This window comes from Schistocerca cancellata, chromosome 5 (genome assembly GCF_023864275.1).
Source record: "Schistocerca cancellata isolate TAMUIC-IGC-003103 chromosome 5, iqSchCanc2.1, whole genome shotgun sequence".
Lineage (NCBI taxonomy): Eukaryota > Metazoa > Arthropoda > Insecta > Orthoptera > Acrididae > Schistocerca > Schistocerca cancellata.
Window position 1 is genome coordinate 478,080,021 of NC_064630.1, and position 22,037 is coordinate 478,102,057.

General features: G+C 44.1%; 1 protein-coding gene across 1 annotated transcript in view; it reads right to left on the bottom strand.

Moving 5' to 3' along the window:
• Positions 1 to 22,037, bottom strand: part of LOC126188413 (methyl farnesoate epoxidase-like) — a 338,427-nt gene that overhangs the window by 230,616 nt on the left and 85,774 nt on the right. The window contains exons 2-3 of the mRNA XM_049930016.1: positions 15,232 to 15,486; positions 4,141 to 4,359 (exon numbers count right to left, since the gene is read on the bottom strand). Coding sequence (XP_049785973.1) covers positions 4,141 to 4,359; positions 15,232 to 15,486 — 474 coding nt within the window. The remainder of the gene's footprint in view (positions 1 to 4,140; positions 4,360 to 15,231; positions 15,487 to 22,037) is intronic.

The window sequence follows — 22,037 nt, forward strand, 5'->3', positions numbered from 1 at the left end:
CCCCAGCGCTAATAGTAATGCATGGTCTTTGCATTAGAAGGAGAGTCAATGTTGAGCTTCCTTATGAAGTGGTCATGCGCTGTTATGCCCATATGAATAACGTGTAGAACTTGGTAGAAAGTGAAATTAATAGTAAAAAGTGTTACTTCGGTTTGTAGATCGGAAAATATTTTTGTTATTTAGCAGAAAGCTGCTTGGGATTAATCAAGAGATTTATGTTTGATACAGACAATGTCTGAGAATCAGTGACTGTCGTGGAGAAGCATATTGATAGTAGAACGAAAATGGAAAAGCCTTCATTATCAGTGATTACCTGATTAATTAATGAGGAAACGTAATGTAGCAATGGTTGCTTCAGTGTGAATGTTAAACAAAGATAACTGTTAAACAAGAGTGGCTGAGTGTAGATATTTTTACGGAAGTTCGTTGTGTGCGAAAGGAGTAACAAAACAAAATATTTTGAGTTATACTGTTATCATTGGAAAGTGATATGTCCGAAAGAACAGACACTACACATTCATATAATTGCTACACCTCAGCGGGCTATGAATGCACTACCACCAGTGCGGGTGCACATTTACATTCGATCCCCAATGAGAATCCAAAATTAGTGAGCATGGAGGATATGGACAGGAACTATGGAAAAGTGGTGGCGCCAGGTGGGAGGGTGAGTCAGCTGAGGCGCTTACCGAGATAGCCCGCGCACTTTACCATTAACACTGTGTTTGTCTGGGTGGCATAGCGGCTAATGCAACTGTCTAATTAGCAGGAAATCCCGGGTTCGAGTCTCGGTCCGGCACACATCTTCATTCGTCGCCGCTTACTACACAGAAAGTCCCGATGCAGCTGATACCTTCAGTTCCATCCCTTTCGTTTTCTTCCTCTTCCCCTCCACGTTCAATTTACATAATACATATCACAGCTGCGGAATCTGCTTGGTGTCTGTTCTTTCAGACATAAAAGACTGCTTTCGCTTGAAAAGTTATTTTCCTGCCACAGAGATGATCTTCATGAAACTTTTTGTCATTTTTAAACCACACGTAATAAGTTAGATGCACATTATTGTGGATGTTTGTAGCTTTATCAAAGAAAACAGAGAAACACAACTACCTGTGAGTTTTTCAGGCAGTTGAACATTACAGTCGTCAGCTTTATTCAGCATTCGATGGCTAGTACTATGGTCTGACAAAGGTACTCTTACCAGTGGCTTGGCACCTATGTAATTTATCGTAATAGGTACTAGAGTGCTGCAAAGCTCAATGTTTGACCGATCACGGCTCGCCTGTTGACGGGGGGACCGAGTCGCTCGTGTCCGGCCCCACACCACTCGGCTCGGTCACGTACTCGCCCCATGTCTGTTGTCCGGATTCCGGACAGATTAGATTAATACTAGTTCCATGGATCATGAATACGATATTTCGTAATGATGTGGAACGAGTCAAATTTTCCAATACAAGACATAATTAAGTTAATTTAACAACATACTTAAGTTAATATAACAACTTTTTCATTTTTGTGTTTTTTTTATTTTTTATTTTTTTATTAATATTTTTTTTAAATTTATATCTAAAAATTCCTCTATGGAGTAGAAGGAGTTGTCATTCAGAAATTCTTTTAATTTCTTCTTAAATACTTGTTGGTTATCTGTCAGACTTTTGATACTATTTGGTAAGCGACCAAAGACTTTAGTGCCAGTATAATTCACCCCTTTCTGTGCCAAAGTTAGATTTAATCTTGAATAGTGAAGATCATCCTTTCTCCTAGTATTGTAGTTATGCACACTGCTATTACTTTTGAATTGGGTTTGGTTGTTAATAACAAATTTCATAAGAGAGTATATATACTGAGAAGCTACTTTGAATATCCCTAGATCCTTAAATAAATGACTGCAGGATGATCTTGGGTGGACTCCAGCTATTATTCTGATTACACGCTTTTGTGCAATAAATACTTTATTCCTCAGTGATGAATTACCCCAAAATATGATGCCATATGAAAGCAACGAGTGAAAACAGGCGTAGTAAGCTAATTTACTAAGATGTTTATCACCAAAATTTGCAATGACCCTTATTGCATAAGTAGCTGAACTCAAACGTTTCAGCAGATCATCAATGTGTTTCTTCCAATTTAATCTCTCATCAATGGACACACCTAAAAATTTTGAATATAAACGCGGATAACCGAGCATGACCGGTCACCGATGACGTCTCACCTCGCCTCGCCCCGGCTCGCTGCTCTGTACCGTACCGTACAAACCCAACGCCCCTCCTCTCTCTCTCTCTCTCTCTCTCTCTCTCTCTCTCTCTCTCTCTCTCTCTCACACACACACAATGTATTTATTTCCGTCTGTCTCTCTCTCTCTCTCTTTTAAGACAAAAGTAACGTTTCCAAGGACGGGTACGTGACACAGCTAAATTCATAAAGCATTTGGAAAGTAAAATGATATTTCAATACAATCGCGGATAGAAGACGAGTGTCATTTCCAAACAGAAAATCTATTTTCCTTTCATTAACAGGAAACATTGAGTAAGTGCTGTACCTGTAATCTAAAAGACAACCATCTTCACAAAGGAAGCATACAAAGAACATCCAATATTTACAGACGTAACTTGTCATACTTTTCACTTGTTTGCAACAGAAAAAAAATTATAGTTATTGTTGATCAGTACATCACTAACGCGTTCCGGATTTAACTGGCTGACATCTGGCACGTTAACTTCTCCATAATGCGCACCTAGATGTATTAATTCTTTGCCTAGTTCTCTGAAACCTTCACTGGAATCAGCATTAAAAGGTCTCACATCGTTAGCACAGATTGCAACACACTTTGCTGTAATACTATTTTTTATTACTGCCGGTATCCCTGAAGGAGCTGTATCTTTGTGAGGTTTCTTGCAACTATGTTTCTTTAAATGAGTGGTTTGCGACTGGAAACACACTAATGTTGAGCAGTTTATGCACGCTACGTACCCAGTAGACGCACTGTTTTCGTCTACAACTAACAGAAATGTACTCCATACTTGGCTTTTTAGACCCTCCCTTTCTTCCATGTGTAAACATTAGTTTCAATCTTACGTCTTAACTGCACTGGCTTCCTCGCGCTGCATGATTACAGAGAGAGACAAACCACAAATGAGAAGACCGTACTGGCTACAGTCTCACACGGATAATGACACGTGTAATATGTTTGAAGTTACGTGCTACGCATTCGGTCACGGCATCTATGCTCGGTCACTAGAACTAGTGCGGGCAGCCTATCCAGTTAGGGTGTGCTCGCCCCATCTCGCTTACTCGGTCATGCAGGACTCTATTAGGTACCATGTGCAGAGCATCTAGTAGAATAAGGTCTTTCTTTCTCTTTGCACAAAGTAGGCAACTTTCTTAGATGAATGAAGAGCTTTTATAGGAATCGTAACATCTTTAATGTAAGTTTTTTTTTATTTGTGGAAGAGTATTCTCATGGATTGTTGACCACACTACCGTGATTTGAATGCAATCATTGTTTCATTTTATTAGGAAACGTTCTTAAAAAAAAGACATCCTGAGGTCGATCTTCATTTCCAACATTTAAAACCGGAATTCAAGAATCTGTCGTCCCATTTCCTACATTTCCGTCTGTTAGTCTCTTTACAATCGCTTGATACATTTGAAATATCAGGTTTTGTACTTGCATTTAATGATTTGTCCATGCTGCCAGTGAAAAACAAATTACAAATGCAAACAACAATTTAAAACGATCTGTATTCGACAAAAGTTGCCTTCAAAATTTCTTTGCTAAATAAAAACAAATCAGCTATATAGTAGGATTTAACTGCCATAGTAAAAGCACTTCATTGCCAGCCTGCTAGATATCAATACTAGCGCACACTTGTTCCTTTACTCGTGAAACAAATGAACGAAAGTATTGTTTTTATAAAACCACTTCGACACCCCTACTGAAAGGCCGCGATGGTCCTGGGAGCAGTAATTCACAGCTTAAGATCGCATTGGTAAGCTGACCTTGTCTTACAATTTGAATGCCACAGCAACATGCAACTGCAGCTCCGTATGTTATGTGACTGGATTAATTAAGTGAGAAGAAGAGGAAGAACCACAAATTATACACTGGTCAGCAGTCGATGGAAGGTTGGGCACACTCACCAGCGCAGAAGTGGAAAATGACGTTGAGCACGGAGGGCGCCAGCAGCTGCTTGAGCTGCGTCGGTCTCTCACGGCTGTCACTCAGTTCTTCCAGCAGGGCGCGCACCTCCTCTCCCACCAACGCCTGCATAGCAGCCCCGCTGAAGCCCAGAGAGCGCAGGTGGCGCATCACGAAGGCGCGCTGCTCCTGCCACAACTTGCCCTCCACCAACGTTACTCCTGCACAGCCAAAACACCCGTCAATCAGCTCAATGTTTCACGCTCTACCCAACCAGATATTCAGTATCAAGTCAGAAGTACAAAGAAAAAAAGAAATATCTGGGCATAACTTCTCGTCGACATTGAGGTCATTGGAGACAGAGCACAAGTTGTGATTGGGAAAAGCGTTTCGACTTGTCATTTTCAAAGTAGGCATCGTTGCTAATCATCTTTTTGTGGTTGGAAGCTTCAGTTGAATTCTTTTTCATCAATTAAATTTGGTTTTTTAAACTTTGTGTATTGAAAAACACAACGTATTTCTTTTTCTACTTATCCAAACATATTCGGACGTCTGTGGACCATATTCTGTAGATGTCGCTTTATTTCTGTGAATTTATTATACAACAACCGTAGGTCATGGTAATGTTAGGCCTAAAAATTTTAGCACGTGAATTTTTGGTACTGAGAATGTTAAGCCACCAGTTGTCTTCTGTGTGAAATTTTTAGCAGAATATGTTTTGAGACAATGTACTACCATTACAAATGCTATAAAACAAGGAAACCAATCAATAAATGGCAACACAACATGTACTTGCTGTTATATAAAATATTTATATCGTCCTGTAGTATAACACATAAGCTTCTGTGCCATTAGACACCATCAAAAGTAAAAACCCAGTAACAGACAAGTTTTTTCAAACATAAAACTCTTCTTAAAACATTTTAAAACATCTCAAATCACAGTTGTAAACTAAAGGTAGCCGCTTTCACCTGCCAAAGGTAGTACTTTCCTGGGATGCATAGATACAGACCCCAACGATGTAACTCTATCATAGAATCTATGAACTGTAGCGGTGCCAGGTGGAGACACCTCAATATCGTCAGGATATGGGCCTGTAGAATATCTTTTGGCGCTATTAAAACATGATTAGCATGTTAACATTTATTGGTTCAGATTTACTATTGAGTTTCTCCTCATCACCAGCAGCTGACATTTCATACCAGGGACCTTCTGGAATTCCAGTGACTCCTGTTGTTGGCCTGGCTTCTGTCACCAGTGCCACTTCTCCAGCAGTTCAGCTGATGTCTTGTGAGCTGCTGCCTGCAGGTGGAGCTGTAGTGTGAGAGTGTTCCTACACTGTTTAGAGCACCCTCAATCCCACTCTGGAAGATGACAATGATCTGTGTTGATCTATTGAGATGTACCATGCTGCTGGAAGTCATGTAGTTGGACAATCCTGGCCCCATTGGACATGTAGGCTGTAGCACCTGCAAGGAGCCTATCATGATGATTAGAAACTGAGGCACTGGATGGCTCTTTGACCCTGCAGTGACGATATGTTAATGTGATAAGCACCATGAGATGTACTGGTGTTGGAACACCCTCAGCCTCCATATCATAAAAGTGATAGATGGCTACCAATGGTAAGGCTGATGAGTGAGAGGTCATGGTTACCTGAATGTTGCCTTCTCAGAAATGGTAAGCAGCATGCTTATGAGAATTGCTGAAATATGTAAAACATAAATGTCACTAAAACATAACATCACTGAATTGAATGCTATTGGTATGAACGCCATCACCCCTAATGACCAACTGCATTCAGATCTGGGGAACTGAGGTATTTATGGCTTGAGGCAAGATGTGAAGCTCTGTTCATTATGACTGAATGTGGTCCATTTCTTTACCAGAAGTCAGCAGTCCTTGTTCCACAGTAGAAGTTGTTACAGGTGCTTAACTGCAGTGTTAGGTCTCCGAAATGCGTTATTGCATCTGAGGTAACGCTTGTTTCTTCACATCACAAGGGCTAACAAATATTCATGTCTCTGTCCATTTGTCTCAGCGCACATTTTGCTGAATGTGTAACTTGTGCTTGGTGGTTGGCACCAATGTAGCAGTGTGTGCTTATGTACATGACCGACTTACAGTGCTTATTGTTCCTTTCTGCTGCACAGCTATGCCAACACCTCTGTCTGGCATCACCTGTGGCTGTGCTAGTGTGATCTTAAGAAAAATTTAATTCCTTCCCCTTTTCTATTCTGGGGTGTAACAGAAATTACATTGAGGTGACAAACTTCATAGTATAGCAATATGCACATATACAGATGGCGGTGAAATCGTGTACACAAGGTGTAAAAGACTTCACAAGGTGTAACAGACTTCGAATGCAGAATGGTAGTTGGAGCCAGGCCCATGGGACATTCCATTTCCGAAATCATTAGGGAATTCAATATTCTGAGATCCACAGTGTCAAGAGTGTGCCAAGAATACAAAATTTCAGTCATTACCTCTCACCATGAACAATGCACTGGCAAATGACCTTTACTTAACAACTGAGAGCAGTGGCATTTGCATAGAGTTGTCAGTGATAACTGACAAGCAGCACTGCGTGAAATAACCGCAGAAATCAACGTGTGATGTACGACGAATGTGCCTGTTAGGACAGTGAGGTGAAATTTGGCATTAATGGGCTATGGTAGCAGACGACTGATGCGAGTGCCTTTGCTAACAGCAAGACATCACCTGCAGGCCTCTCTGGGCTCGTGACCACTGGGCCTTAGACCACTGAAAAACCGTGACCTGGTCATATGTGTCCCGATTTCAAATGGTAAGAGCTGATGGTAGGATTTGAGTACGGCGCAGACCCCACAAAGCCATGGACCCAAGTTGTCAGCAAGGCACTGTGCAAACTGTTGATACCTCTACGATATTGCGTGGTGTGTTTACATGGAAGGGGGTGGGTCCTGGTTATATTTGGCTACTTGTAGGCCATTAACAGGCATCCATTGACTTCATGTTCCCAAACAACGATCGAATTTTTATGAATGACAACGCGCCATGTCATCGGGCAACAATTGTTCACGATTGGTTTGAAGACCAGTCTGGACAATACGAGAAAATGATTTGGCCACCCAGATCACCTGACATGATTCCAATTGGACATTTATGGGACCTAGTGGAGAGCTCAGTTCATGCACAAGATCCTGCTTCGTAACACCTTCGCAATTATAGGCAGCTATAGAGTCGGCACTGCTCAATATTTATGCAGGAGACATCCAACGACTTGTTGAGTCCGTGCCATGTCATGGTTGCTACACTATGCCAAGCAAAAGGAGGTCCGACACGGCATTAGGAGATTTCCTCTGTCACCTCAGAGTATATAGAGGGTCATAGTAAAATCTAAAAACCGACACTACGCATGTGTTGCGTGATGTACGTCCATATAGAATGGCCAACAGAAAACATACAACCTATACAAAGGACATGAATGCAAGTCTGAAGGACACTGTATTATAATAAATGCAGTTACTTTATCAACACAGACACTGTCACCATTAATTATATAATCAGGCCTCGTGGGTCTGAAATGACGATACAGAATAATAACAGATATCTTCCTGTTCTTAGTTTCACGAAAGTGTGAGCATTTGGATTGTGACTGCGTGACATATGGAGGTTTGGTGTCACAAGTACCCGACGCTAATATGTATTCACAATGCATGAATCCATTTAACGACTTTCACAACTGCAAATTGTGAAAGACAGTGTCTGTTTCTTCATACATGCATACATGTTTTAAAAAATGTTAATATGTGTGTGAAATCTTATGGGACTTAACTGCTAAGGTCATCAGTCCCTAAGCTTACACACTACTTAACTTAGATTATCCTAAGGACAAACACACACACCCATGCCCGAGGGAGGACTCGAATCTCCGCCGGGACCAGCCGCACAGTTCATGACTGCAGCACCAAAAACCCCGCGGCTAATCCCGCGCGGCATGCATACATGTCTGGCGGACATTTGCAGTTGCTGCATAAACACACAGACTGTCGCCATTAGTGATATTCTCAGTACCGCTTCATGAGACAGTTGTAAGGTAGCTTCACAAGAGATAATGTGCATTTTTAATTTTACTTTGATTACTCACCTGAAACTACCTTAGTTCTTAAAGTGCATTTGTAATGTCGCTTTGCTTTTATGTTGTTTTATGACTTGAAAGCATGTCATAGGCATGGTAGTCGGAAGAATTTGCTTAAAGAGTTATCGATTTTCAAATACTTTTTTTAGAGGATAATAGTGGTGTGTGTCCTGTACTTAACTTTCGGGCCTGTTCTACAACACTGGTGTGCTTTCTTTTAGTTTTTAATTACATACACTGTTTTCGTACCTTTCACACTTCATTCTAAACTTGTAACACACGAGATTTGGGAGAAAACTAATGTCGCTATACCCATCGGGAAACACTACGTTATTGTCACAGCTCGCTAGTATATCCTATTGTTTTTGTCCAGTGTGTCGCTAATATTGAAGTAAATGTGCGTCATCCTGTTTGATTTGATATGTGTGTGTGTCTGTCTGTATTTTTGTGTTTGTGTGTGTGTGTGTGTGTGTGTGTGTGTGTGTGTGTGTGTGTGTGTGTGAGAGAGAGAGAGAGTGTGTGTGTGTGTGTGCATGAGACAGAGAGAAAGAGAGACAGAGAGAGAGAGAGAGAAGAGTTGAGAAGCAGGTATTTTTGGGTTATCGAGAATGTTTGTTATACTAATTTCTTTGAGGAAGCGTCTTTGTGTATTTATTAAAAAGTATTTCTGTTGCATAGTGCCCGCATCTCGTGGTCGTGCGGTAGCGTTCTCGCTTCCCACGCCCAGGTTCCCGGGTTCGATTCCCGGCGGGGTCAGGGATTTTCTCTGCCTCGTGATGGCTGGGTGTTGTGTGCTGTCCTTAGGTTAGTTAGGTTTAAGTAGTTCTAAGTTCTAGGGGACTTATGACCACAGCAGTTGAGTCCCATAGTGCTCAGAGCCATTTGAACCATTTTTGTTGCATAGTGTTGTGTATTTGTTCAGAACTTCCACTCCTTATGTTATCGATTTTTGTATGTCATAGTTTCGATATTTTGTAAATTTTCCGTAGAAACTGATCTCATAGTCCTCATAGGAAGCAACACTCTCGCTTTCAGCCTTACGCGATTTAGGAAAACCATATAGAAAACGTAAATCAGGATATCCGGAAGCGATGTTGAGCCCCATTCTTCCAGAAGGCGAATCCACGGTCTTATAAACCGAGTCACCTTGCTGTAAATAGCTAACTGTTGGTATGACGGCATGAGAGCAAAATATAGCACTGGAAGTGCATATTTCGTTCACTCAAACGTAAAGTCACGTGTAAATATATGTTTAATGTCCAGCGACACAGAAAATTAAAAGCAACAACATTCTCTTCATTAAATCTTTCCCGATATGTGACTGCGTTGTAGTATTGGTATCTAAGGCATCCATGGACCGTGGACCTTGTCGCTGGTGGGGAGGCTTTCGTGCCTCATCACCGTAGGTGTAGCCATACCGAGGGGTATCTGTTGAAAGGCCAGACAAACGCGTGGTTCCTGAAGAAGGGCAGAAGCCTTTTCAGTAGTTGCAGCGGCAACAGTCTAGATGATTGACTGATCCGGCCTTGTAACACTAACCATAACGGCCTTGCTGTGCTGGTGCTGCGAACGGCTGAAATCAAGGGGAAACTACAGCCGCATATTTCTCCCGAGGGCATGCTGCTTTATTATATGATTAAATGATGATGGCGTCCTCTTGGGTAAAATATTCCGGAGGTAAAATAATTCCCCATTCGGGACTGCCGAGGACGTCGCTATCAGGAGAAAGAAAACTGTTGTGCTACGGATCGGAGTCTGGAATGTCAGATCGCTTAATTGGGCATGTAGGTTAGAAAATTTAAAAAGGGAAATGGATAGGTTAAAGTTGGATATAGTGGGAATTAGCGAAGTTCGGTGGCAGGAGGAACGAGACTTCTGGTCAGGTGAATACAGGGTTACAAATACAAAATCAAATAAGGGTAATTCAGGAATAGGTTTAATAATGAATAAAAAAATAAGATCTTGGATAACCTACAACGAACAGCGAAGTGGACGTATGATTGTAGTCAAGACTGGCACGAAGCCAACGCCTACCACAGTAGTAAGTTTATATGCCAACTAGCTCCGCAGAAATGTATGATGAGATAAAGAAAATTATTCAGATAGTCAAGGGAGACGAAAGTTTAGTAGTCATGGGGACTGGAATTTGATAGTAGGAAAAGGAAGAGAAGGAAAACTAGTAGGTGAATATGGACTGGGGGGGGGGGGGGGGTAAGGAATGAACGAGGAAGCCGCCTGGTAGAATTTTCCACAGAGCATAACTAATCATAGCTAACACTTGGCTCAAGAATCATGATATATGGTTGTATACGTGGAAGAGGCCTGGAAACACTGGAAGGTTTCAAGTTGATTATATAATTGTAAGACAGAGATTTAGTAACCACATATTAAATTGTAAGACAGTTCCAGGGGCAGATGTGGACTCCGATCACAGTTTATTGGTTATGAACTGTAGATTAAAGAAAAAGAAACGGGAAAAGGGTAGGAATTTAAGGAGATGGGGCCTGGATAATCTGGAAGAACCAGAGGTTGTAGAATGTTTCAGAGAGAGCGTTAGGGAACGATTGGCAAGAACAGGGGAAAAAAAGCAGTACAAGAAGACTGGGTAGCTTTGAGAGATGAAACAGTGAAGGTAGCAGAGGATGAAGTAGGTAAAAAGACGAGGGGTAGTAGAAATCCTTGGGTAACAGAAGAGATATTGAATCTGATGAAAGGAAAAAAAAAACATAAAACTGCAGTAAATGAAACAGGCGAAAGGAGTACAAACGTCTCAATAATGAGATCTACAGGAAGTGCAACATGGTTAAGCGGGGATACCTAGAGGACAAATGTAAGAGCGTAGAGGCATGTATCACTAAGAGTAAGGAAGATACTGCCTACAGGAAAATTAAAGAGATCTTTGGAGAAAAGAGAACCACCTGTATGAATATTAAGTGCTCAGATGGAACAAGTCCTAAGCAAAGAAGGGAAAGCAGAAAGGTGAAAGAAGTATATAGAGGGTCTATACAATGGCGATGTACTTGAAGGCATTATTATGGAAATGGAAGAGGACTTAGATGAAGATGAACTGGGAGATATGACACTGCGTGAAGAATTTGACAGAGCACTGAAACACCTAAGTCAAAACAAGGCCCCGCAAGTAGACAATATTCCATTAGAAAGCCTTGGGAGAGCCAGGCCTAACAAAACTCTACCATCTAGTGAGCAAGATGTATGAGACAGGCGAAATACCCTCAGACTTCATGAAGATTATAGTAATTCCAATCCCAAGGAAAACAAGTGTTGACAGGTGTGAAAATTACCGAACTATCAGTTTAATAAACCACGACTGCAAAAAACCAACGCGAATTCTTTACAGACGAATGGAAAAACTAGTAGAATCCGACCTTGGGGAAGATCAGTTTGGATTCCGCAGAAATATTGGGACACACGATGCGATACTGACCCTACGATTGATCTTGGAAGATAGATTAAGGAAAGGCAAATATACGTTTGTATCACTTGTAGACTTAGAGAAAGCTTTTAAAATTGTTGACTGGAACACTCTCCTTAAAATCCTGAATGTGTTGGGTAAAATACAGGGAGCGAAAGGCTACTTACAATGTGTACAGAAACCAGGTGGTACATATAAGAATCTGGGGGTATGAAAGGGAAGCAGTGGTGGGAAAGGAGTGAGACAGGGTTGTAGGCTATCCCCGACGTTATTCAATCTGTATGTTGAGCAAGCAGGAAAGAAAAGAAAAATTTGGAGTAGGATTTAAGATCCTTGGTGAAGAAATAAAAACTCTGAGGTTTGCTGACGATATTGCAATTCTGTCAGAAACAGCAGCAATTCTGTCAGAAACAGCAAAGGCCTTGGACGAACAGCTGAACGGAATGGACAGTGTCTTAAATGGAGGACGTAAGATGAATATCAACAAAAGTAAAACAATGGTAATGGAATGTAGTCGAATTAAATCAGGCGATGCTGAGAGAATTAGATTAGGGAATGAGACTCTTAAAGCAGTAAATGAGTTTTGTTGTTTGGGGAGCAAAATAATTGATGATGATCGGAGTGGTGAGGATATAAACTGTAGACTGTGTATGGCAAGAAAAACGTTTCTGACGTAGAGAAATTTGTTAACATCGAGTATACATTTAAGTGTCAGGAAGTCCTTTCTGAAAGTGTTTCTATGAAGTGTAGCCATGTATGGAAGTGAAACTTGCACGAGAAATAGCTTAGACAAGAAGAGAACAGAAGCTTTCGAAATGTGGTGGTGCAGAATAATGCTGAAGATTAGATGGGTAAATCACGTAATTAATGAGGAGGTACTGAATAGAATTGGGGAGAAGAGGAATTTGTGGCACAACTGACTAGAAGAAGGGATCGTTGGTAGGACACATTGTGAGGCATCAAGAGATCACCAATTTAGTACTGGAGGGAAGCGTGGGGGGTAAAAACCGTAGAGGGAGACCAACAGATGAACAAAGTAAGCAGATACAGAAGGATGTAGGTTGCAGTTGTTATTCGGAGATGAAGAAGCTTGCACAGGATAGAGTAACATGGAGAGCTGCATCAAACCGGATTCTGGACAAAGACTACAACAACACAACAACAACAACAACAAGGCATATCATAATTAATGGCATAAAAGCATATAGTTGAAAGTACACTACACTCCAAGTAAACACAGGTTCGCAAACGAACTAATTGCGATTTTGTGGTTACCAGCCACTACCGATGTGATTCTGTGTAAACACCACATGACAGTCTGTGGCGTGGTCTTTGTTTACTTTTTCGAGACGAGTTGTAAACAGAATGAATGCGACAGCACAGAGCACAGTAAGAGTGCCACTCAAGTCAGTTGTCTACGGAGCATCAGTTGTGTCATAGAAATGTTGATGGTAACATGGAAGATTACAGAAACGAGGATTGTGCGGATATGCATTTCATACATGGCATGGCAAATGGCAGTTCACGGGAGGGCTCCATGCTCGTACCAAGAAGCTTACCCTGCACGAAGGTATCACGCGAGTTGAATGTTTGCAAGAGTGCATCAACGCCTCCGAGAAACGGAGAGCATTCCACATGCCTGCACGAATTGCTCCTATGCTTAAAAATGTGCTGCTGGAAACAAATGAACAATCTTCCTCGAATGAGCCACAATAGTGGTCGGAGAATAACTTTTTGCAAGCCAACGTGCACGCGTCACCTCGAACTAGGTCAGTGTCTTAGTGAGGCGAACCTTAGTCCTGGACTAACGTTCCGTCAGTGGACGGAACAATCAAGTGTAGGCAGCCCTACATTTTAAAACCCCAGTTCGATTTCACAGAGAACTAGCTTGCATTTATCGTGAATCTCTTAACCAGCGTAAAGCCGCAAACGACGGGAAAAATCACAGACCATTTCGGTATTTAAGGAGGACAGGACAACGGACACGCAATATTACAGGCAAATATCCTTACCATCGGTTTGCTTGCAGGATTTTTGAGCATAGTCTGCGTTCGAATATAGTAAATTTCCTTGACAGAGAAAAGCTTCAGTTCAAAAATCAGCACGGATTGAGAAAGCATCGCTCGTGCACGGTGCCCTACGAGCTGTTGGTGAATGGCAATAGGCAACTTCCATAATACTATATTTCTGGAAAGTGTTTGACACAGCGACCTACTGTAGAATGTTAACGAAGGTCAAGCACACGGAATAGGTTCTCACATACGTAAGTGGCTCGAGGACTTGTTGAGCAATAGAACCCAGCCCTCGACGGCGAGTGTTCATCACAGTAAGGGTATCACCAGGACTGTCCCAGCAAGCGCTATTATTTTCTGTATGCAGAAAAAATTATCTGACGGACAATGTGAGCAGCAGTTTACGGCTGTTGGCTGATGACGCTGTGGTGTACGGGAAAGTATCGTCGTTCAGTGTCTGTAGAAGGTGACAAAAAGACTTAGACAGAATTTCTATTTTGGCGTGGTGATTGGAATGTATAAAAATGCAGATGAGTTGGAAAAACAATCCTGTTATATTCAAAAACAGCTCTGAGCACTATGGGACTCAACTGCTGAGGTCATTAGTCCCCTAGAACTTAGAACTCGTTAAACCTAACTAACCTAAGGACATCACAAACATCCATGCCCGAGGCAGGATTCGAACCTGCGACCGTAGCGGTCTTGCGGTTCCAAACTGCAGCGCCTTTAACCGCACGGCCACTTCGGCCGGCTCCTGTTATATTCGAATACGTTATTATTAGTGTGCAGATTAACACAGTCATGTGATCACGTGTATAGGTGTGACGTTACAGAGCGATATGAAATAGAACTAGCGAGTAAAATCGGTTGTAGGGAAGGCGAACAGGCTAAAACGTTTTATTGGGAGAGTTCTAGAAAAGTGTAGCGCATCTAGAAAAGGAGAACGCTTATCGAACACTAGTGCGACACATTCTTGAGTACCGTCCGAATGTTTGGGAGCCCACCAGGTCGGATTAAGGGAAGTTATCGAAGCAGTGCAGGCGGGTGCGGCTAGATTTGTTACCGGTAAGTTCGATCAGCATGTGAGCATTACTGAAGTGTTCCTTGAACTCAAAAGGGAATCCTCGTAGGGAAGACGGCATTCTTTTCGTGAAACACTGCTGAGAAAATTTAGACAACCGGCGTTTGCGACTGACTGCAGGACTATTCTACTGCGGCAAAAGTATATTTCGCATAAGGGCCCTACCGTGGTTTGTGGGATATGTGTAGGCGTAGGACCCAAGATCGTTGTACTTTCCGTGAGGCACTTACCCACGGAGTCACTTTATTTTGTGTTTAACTTTTATACCCCCCCCCCCCCCCCCCTCCAATCACTCGGATGAACTTCCACGCGTTTTATTTATGTCTTACAGTTTGCCATTTGGGCGGTGTGTAGTCGTAGTTGTAGTGAAGCCGAACATGAATATGATCGATTCACATATAACTTCCTGCAGACGTGCTATATTACGTTAACAGCAGTGCCACTCACCTTTCCGCAGCCCCAGGCCGCGGAGGCGCGCAAAGTAGTTCTGAGGCCGTCCTTCAAATTCGGGTCGCGTGAGCACCTCGCGTATGAGGCTCCTGGTGGAGACGATGACGGTCAGGTCGCCGCCCAGATGTAAACCAATCACGGGTGATTCGTATTTCTGGGCTAAGTACGTGAACGCCTCGTGCTGCGATCCCAGCTTCTTGCTCAGCCGACACATGTCCTGGTAGTTGCCCACCAAGGGAAGCCAAGTCGGACCTGCGGAAGTAAACAGTAAGTCGTCTTTAGAGTCGTTCATTATTAGTGCTTTAGCGATATTTTCCAACTAACCTGTCTTCTACATTATATATGTAATTCCTTGAAATCAGGGTGAGTTCATGCACATTCTAGGCGCAATATTAAAATAATGCAATCAAGTACGTATTCATGAATGAGTCTGCTGCAACCATTCAACTGTTTGACTGGCGCACAAATGTATGATACTATGGTAAGTATTCCCTGTATATAAAATAATTAATGCAGAGGCATTTGTCGGGTTTGCCGCCTGACAGTATTGTGCAACTCTCACAATGCTCCAGCGATACAACTGTTCGACGTCTTCAGGTTGTGAGAGTTTCTGTAGTCACTGCTGCGAAACGCGACTGATGATAACCGCGCAGAGGCGATGAGATTTGTCAGGCAAGGAACAGCAGATACTCGTGCGCGGGGAGGCACTGGTTTACAGTTACCGTGGAGAGACCGCTATAAAAAAAGTTTACGTCCGTTTTATTTGCACACCACTGCGCATTCAAAGGAAAATGGCATACTTTTAATGAGATTTCCCGCTCGCATTCGAAGAGAAATGGCATACGTTTTATTTATGCGATATCCGGCTAGCTTTGGAAGAGAAATGGCAGAATTTAAGTGCGATATTTGCGGTCTACTGTAGCGCATTAGCACGTGATCACCGGCCGCTACTGTTTATCGGTCTACTTTAACAGCCGTCTGCAGCACCATAGCTCAAATGCTTCAATATACACTATATGATCAAATGTATCCGGACACCCCAAAACATACGTTTTTCAAATTAGGTGCATTTGCTGCCACTTACTGTCAGGTACTCCATATCAGCGACCTCAGTAGTCATTAGACATCGTTAGGGAGCAGAATGGGGCGCTCCGCGGAACGTGGTCAGGTGATTGGGTGTCACTTGTGTCATATGTCTGTACGCGAGACAGACTGTTGAAGAGGGTTGTAATGTGTAATAGGCAGACATCTATCCAGACCGTCACACAGGAATTCCAAACTGCATCAGGATCCACTGCAAGTACAATGACAGTTAAGTAGGAGGTGAGAAAACTTGGATTTCATGGTCGAGCGGCTGCTCATAAGCCACACATCACGCCGGTAAGTTCCAAACGACGCCTCGCTTGATGCAAGGAGCGTAAACATTGGACGATTGAACAGTGGAAAAACGTTATGTGTAGTGACAAATCACGGTACACAATGTGGCGATCCGATGGCAGGGTGTGGGTATGGCGAATGCCCGGTGAACGTCATCTACCAGCGGGTGTAGTGCCAGCAGTAAAATTCCGAGATGTTGGAGTTATGATGTGGTCGTGTTTTCCATGGAGGGGCCTTGCACCTCTTGCTGTTTTGCGTGGCGTAGTCACAACACAGACCTACATTGATGTTTTAAGCACCTTCTTGCTTCCCAGTATTGGAGAGCAATTTGGGGATGGTGATTGCATCTTTCAAGACGATCGAGGACTTGTTCATTATACACGGCCTGTGGCGGAGTGGTTACATGACAATAACATCTCTGGAATGGACTGACCTGCACAGAGTCCTGATCTGAATCCTATAGAACACCTTTGGGACGTTTCCAAACGCCTACTTTGTACCAGCCCTCACCGACCGACATCGATACCTCTCCTCAGTGTAGCACTCTGTGAAGTATGGGCTACCATTCCCCAAGAAACCTTCCAGCACCTGATTGAACGTATGCCTGCGAGAGAGGAAGGTGTCATCTAGGCTAAGGGTGGGCCAATACCACATTGAATTCCTGCATTACTGATGGATAGCGCCGCGAACTTGTAAGTCATTTTCAGCCAGGTGTCCAGCTACTTTTGATCACATAGTATATTTAATTTCATATTTCACAGCCGTAAAGTGCTAATGCAGCTCTTAACCAGCTCTTTCCTCGCACAATATTTACGCGAGCTTCAACGACATTGCTCTCCTTTCCACACGAAACGACAGTTTGAGGAATGAAATAGAGTTTCAAATATTTGCAGGGGGCTACAGCTACACACCCAGGGGAGATGTCGGACACCGGTCCTCGAAATTCGAAGGCACTGCACCTCCAAAAACATTGCTCTTATTCTGTCCATTGTTGATCTTGGGTGCAGGAGGCGTATATGCAGGGCGTATTATAATTATCAGCGGAAACTGACGCGGGTGAAAATATCCTATAATAAAGCAAAACCGTTCCAGTAAACAAGGAGGTGTGAGGTCGGTTGCTTGACGGTGCGCTTGGTGCGGCCCCGCCCGTTGCCAGCGCGCCGTAAGGCACGGAGGCTCGCACTAGTCGTATCGCTTCTAGTCGGGCGTGCCGCGACAGGCCGCACAAGGCGAAGTGATGCGTCTCTCATAGCATCTCCTTCCCAAGCGTCTCTTTCCACCTTCCCATGGTGACAGACGTTAAGGTCGCCATTTCTCGGGCCCGCCCGAACGCTGCCTTGCGACAAAAGGGAGAGCTGCGACCCAACCCGATGTGAAAGCGAAGGGTGCGTGGCACAGGGGGAGCTGTGTCAGGGGACCGAACATCAGTCCCTATGTCCGCAGGGCACAGACCAGCAGGTGCTCTGCATGCCGGCGACCTCCTTTGTCGGCGTGAGATCACGGCGTGTGCTTCGCCACGCCCGTGGGTAACCTGGACGTGTTCTGCCAAACCCAGGAGGTGGTGACATCGCCTGGGCCAAGTTAGCCGGGTCCAGACCGCCGAACGTCAGGGTGACCGGCCCACATCCTGAGGAGGAGTCGGTCCTTGGTCGAGAGGTGGAAGCTCGGGCTAGTAAGCGGCGAAGGACGAGAGGTGCATCCGCCTCTCCGGAGTGCGTGTTGCACTTGCCGAGGAGCGTCGGGAGAAATCGTCGGTGACGGGGCCACTGAGGGGGGCCAGTGTGCTGGCGACGGCGCGTACAACCCAGCAGCTCAAAAGTGCCCATGGCCTTGGGGTGAGGCCGGGGGGCGAGCTGCATCAGTCCCCCCCCCCTCCTCCTCCTTGCCAGAGGAGCCGGTCCGTAGCAAGAGATGGGCTCCTATTTTGCCATCACTCGTCACAAACATGGCTGAATCAGAGACGAGTGAATGGAGTGCGATTTCGAGGGCGAGTATGTCTGCTGTTCCTACCTCGCAGGAGGAAGTGGGACTGAACGATGAGAACGTATATCAGAGACACACAAGAATCAGTCAGATCCTAGATTGTAGTGTTAAAAATGGTAAAATCAGGCAGGCTGCAGTCCTGGCAATAAAAATGAACTTGCCGCCTGGGCTATTGCTAGTACAAAGCTTGATGGGCGACTTGAAGAACTGGAACAGGAAAATGAAAGACTGAGACAGTAACCAACAACACATGGGCTGGAGTGGTAGCGCAAGCAGCCACAAAGGCCCAGACCACGAAAGAGACGATAGCGAAAATTTCAAAAAGACCAGACACGGCAGTCTTTCTAAGACCCCTGCCTGGCCAGACCATAAAGAAGGTGCAGGAGATCACTACCACCATTGACCCTGCTAAAAACAAAATTAAAATTAATAAAGTCAAAGCAACCATAAATGTCATTGTAGTAGATGTTGCAACCGAAGAGGATGGGGACAAAATTCTAAAAAATCCCAAACTAAACCAAGCTATTAAATGCGAACCACCAAAAAGGTGTGAGCCGCTGGTGATCCTGAATGATGTGTCAGATGCACTAATAGAATGTGAAATATACGAGACCATGTACAACCAAAATTTTGACAACGTGGAATGGGAAACCTTTAAAAATGACTTTAAGCTTCGTTTCAAAACGGGGCCCTGGGAACGTGATGTTGTCCATCTCATTGCCGAGGTCTCCGGGAAAATGTGGCGCAAACTCACCACTATAGGGAGAATATACATTGGATTTCAAGCCATTAATGTTAGAAACTATTTAGTAGTCCCCTGATGCCACAACTGTGGTGACTTGGACCACGTGCATAAGCATTGCGAAAGGAAGCCGGCCTGCTCCAGGTGTGGGGCGGAGGATCACATCAGAAAAAATTGCAGTAAAACCGGGGTTTGCATTCCACGCACAAATAGAGGAAGGAAGTCGTGCAATACCACCAGAAGGAACTGCCCTACTTACAGGATGTTAGAGCAAAGACTAATTGCTCGAATCGATTATGGCTGAGGTTATACCTGGACACAGGAAGCCAAAGAGGAAGTCCCCTTGCAAGAGGTTGAGGGATGCAATGATGGCGAATAAATTTAGAGAATTTATTCAAAAATTCACAAAGTTACAATCTCACGCAATAGTGATGAAAGACGTGTGGATTCAAACAGACCTCTGTGATCAGGAAAATGCTCCCTCGCCTCCTAGCCAGGGACTAAGGTCGACCTAAGATCAACTACGACCACAAAGGTATCCTGTGGTAGGCAGTTCACCGATGCAAGAGAGCAAAGAAGCAAGTACTAAAGAAAATGTCCAGAGCAATTTCGTAAGCAGCACAAGGTCACCTGCAGGCTCACCATTTCAGAGAGGAATGGGAATTGATCCTGCAAGAATATACCACAACCTGGAGCACACTCAGCAATTATCTCGTCTAGAGGAGCCGGCTTTCCTCACCACAGCCTTAAGGCATGTGGTGCGTTTTGGCCACGAATACGGTCGAAACATCACCTTCCCGGTAGTGGAGGCTGTAGATAGAATTCAGCTCAAGAGAAAAAATCTCCCCACTGACTTTGGGGCCCTGTGGCACTTGGTTAAAAAAGTGTTTGAAAGACGTAACGAAAAATTTGATCTTGATGAACTGTATGGGCCAGAGTCACACATCCATACATATTTTCCACGTCAGACAAATTAACAGTCACAATAGTAAATTAGTCCTGCAGGAACTCTGAAATGTGGTGGAGGAGAAGAGTCTAGACATGCTCTGTCTGCAGGAGCCGTACTCCCAAACTGGGTGGATCCCATTCATGACTGCCAATTGGCAAGTGATTTACTGTGGAGCAGAACCAAAGGCCGCAGTCATAATCACCAACAGAGCTTTAAGAGCCACAGTCCTGGCGCAATTTTCCAGTGACCACTGCAATGTTGTGGAGCTACAATCACCTGCAGGGAGTGTTATACGTCATCAACATGTACTTCCAATATGGAAGAGGAATAGAGGAATTCTTGGATAAGTTAACACAAGTAGCCACGGTATTGTGGGGGTGTAAATTTATCATGACTGCCGACATAAACGCTAAGTCCCCCCTATGGTTCAGTGGCACTCAAGACGACTGAGGGGAAAAGGCAGAGGAAACGATCATGGCACTGCAACTTGTGGTCGCCAACAGGCAAGGGAACCCCCCCCCCCCACCAACTCTGGCGGAGGGGGGGGGGGAGGTACAAACATTGACGTTACATTAGTAACGCCAAACCTTGTCACTAAACTCACAGACTGGAAAGTATGGGAGAAGATAACGACAACACCATCTAATAACCTTTACTATAGGGGACAGGGAGTGCCACTGGGGCATAGGATGAGAGATACAGCTTAATTATAATAAGACAAACTGGGACCACTTAGCGATGGAGTGCAACATCCTGATATTGCCAAATGGTGATGAAAACGTGGAGGAATACGCTGAAGAACTGGCACAAGCTATTACCAGGGCAGTACGCGCAGCTGTACCAACCAGGAGGAGAGCTGTCGCAGCCTCCCCCACACCATGGTCAGCCAAACTGGGACAGATGTGCCAGGCTGTAAGGAGGGCGAGGAGGTATTACCAGCGGACTGTTGTCTGGGGAGAAAAGCAACGATGGCTGCAAGTCTATAGAGAGAGCAAAGACCAATTTCAACAGGAGCTCCAGGCAGTTAGGATGAGGAGTTGGGAAAACTATGTGCAAAGCCAATTGGCTGCAGACCCTTGGTGAGTCCCGCACAAACTTGGGGAAAAAATAAAATCACCTACAGTGTTATCCACCATCAGGTTCAACTGGCTCTGAGCACTATGGGACTTAACATCTGAGGTCATCAGTCCCCTAGAACTTAGAACTACTTAAACCTAACTAACCTAAGGACATCACACACACCCATGCCCGAGGCAGGATTCGGACCTGCGACCGTAGCGGTCACGCGGTTCCAAACTGTAGCGCCAAGAACCGCTCGGCCACCTTGGCCGGCTCCACCATCAGGGATGGGGACCAGATGATGGATACTTGGCAGGAAACCGCCAAGGTCCTCCTTCAGGTCCTGTTGCCTGACGCTGAAGAGGACTCAGAAGAACAAAAAAGAATCAGAAGGAAAGACCGAAAGGCCAATGAGAACAACAATATGATCTACCCTTTCTCTGAAGAAGTAGCTGCCCAAATCAAGACCCTTAAGAGGGGTATGGCTCCTGGCGCAGATGGCATTACAGCAGAGGTAGTACAATTCCTCGCCTCCCAACTGGTGGCACGTCTCACTAAGTTGTACAACGAGTGTCTATGACTCGAGAAGTTCCCAGCAATTTGGAAAAAAGCAAATGTAGTAATAATCAAAAACGGTCTGGATAAAGATCCCACAGAAATTAAGTCATACAGACCCATCAGTTTATTGGACTT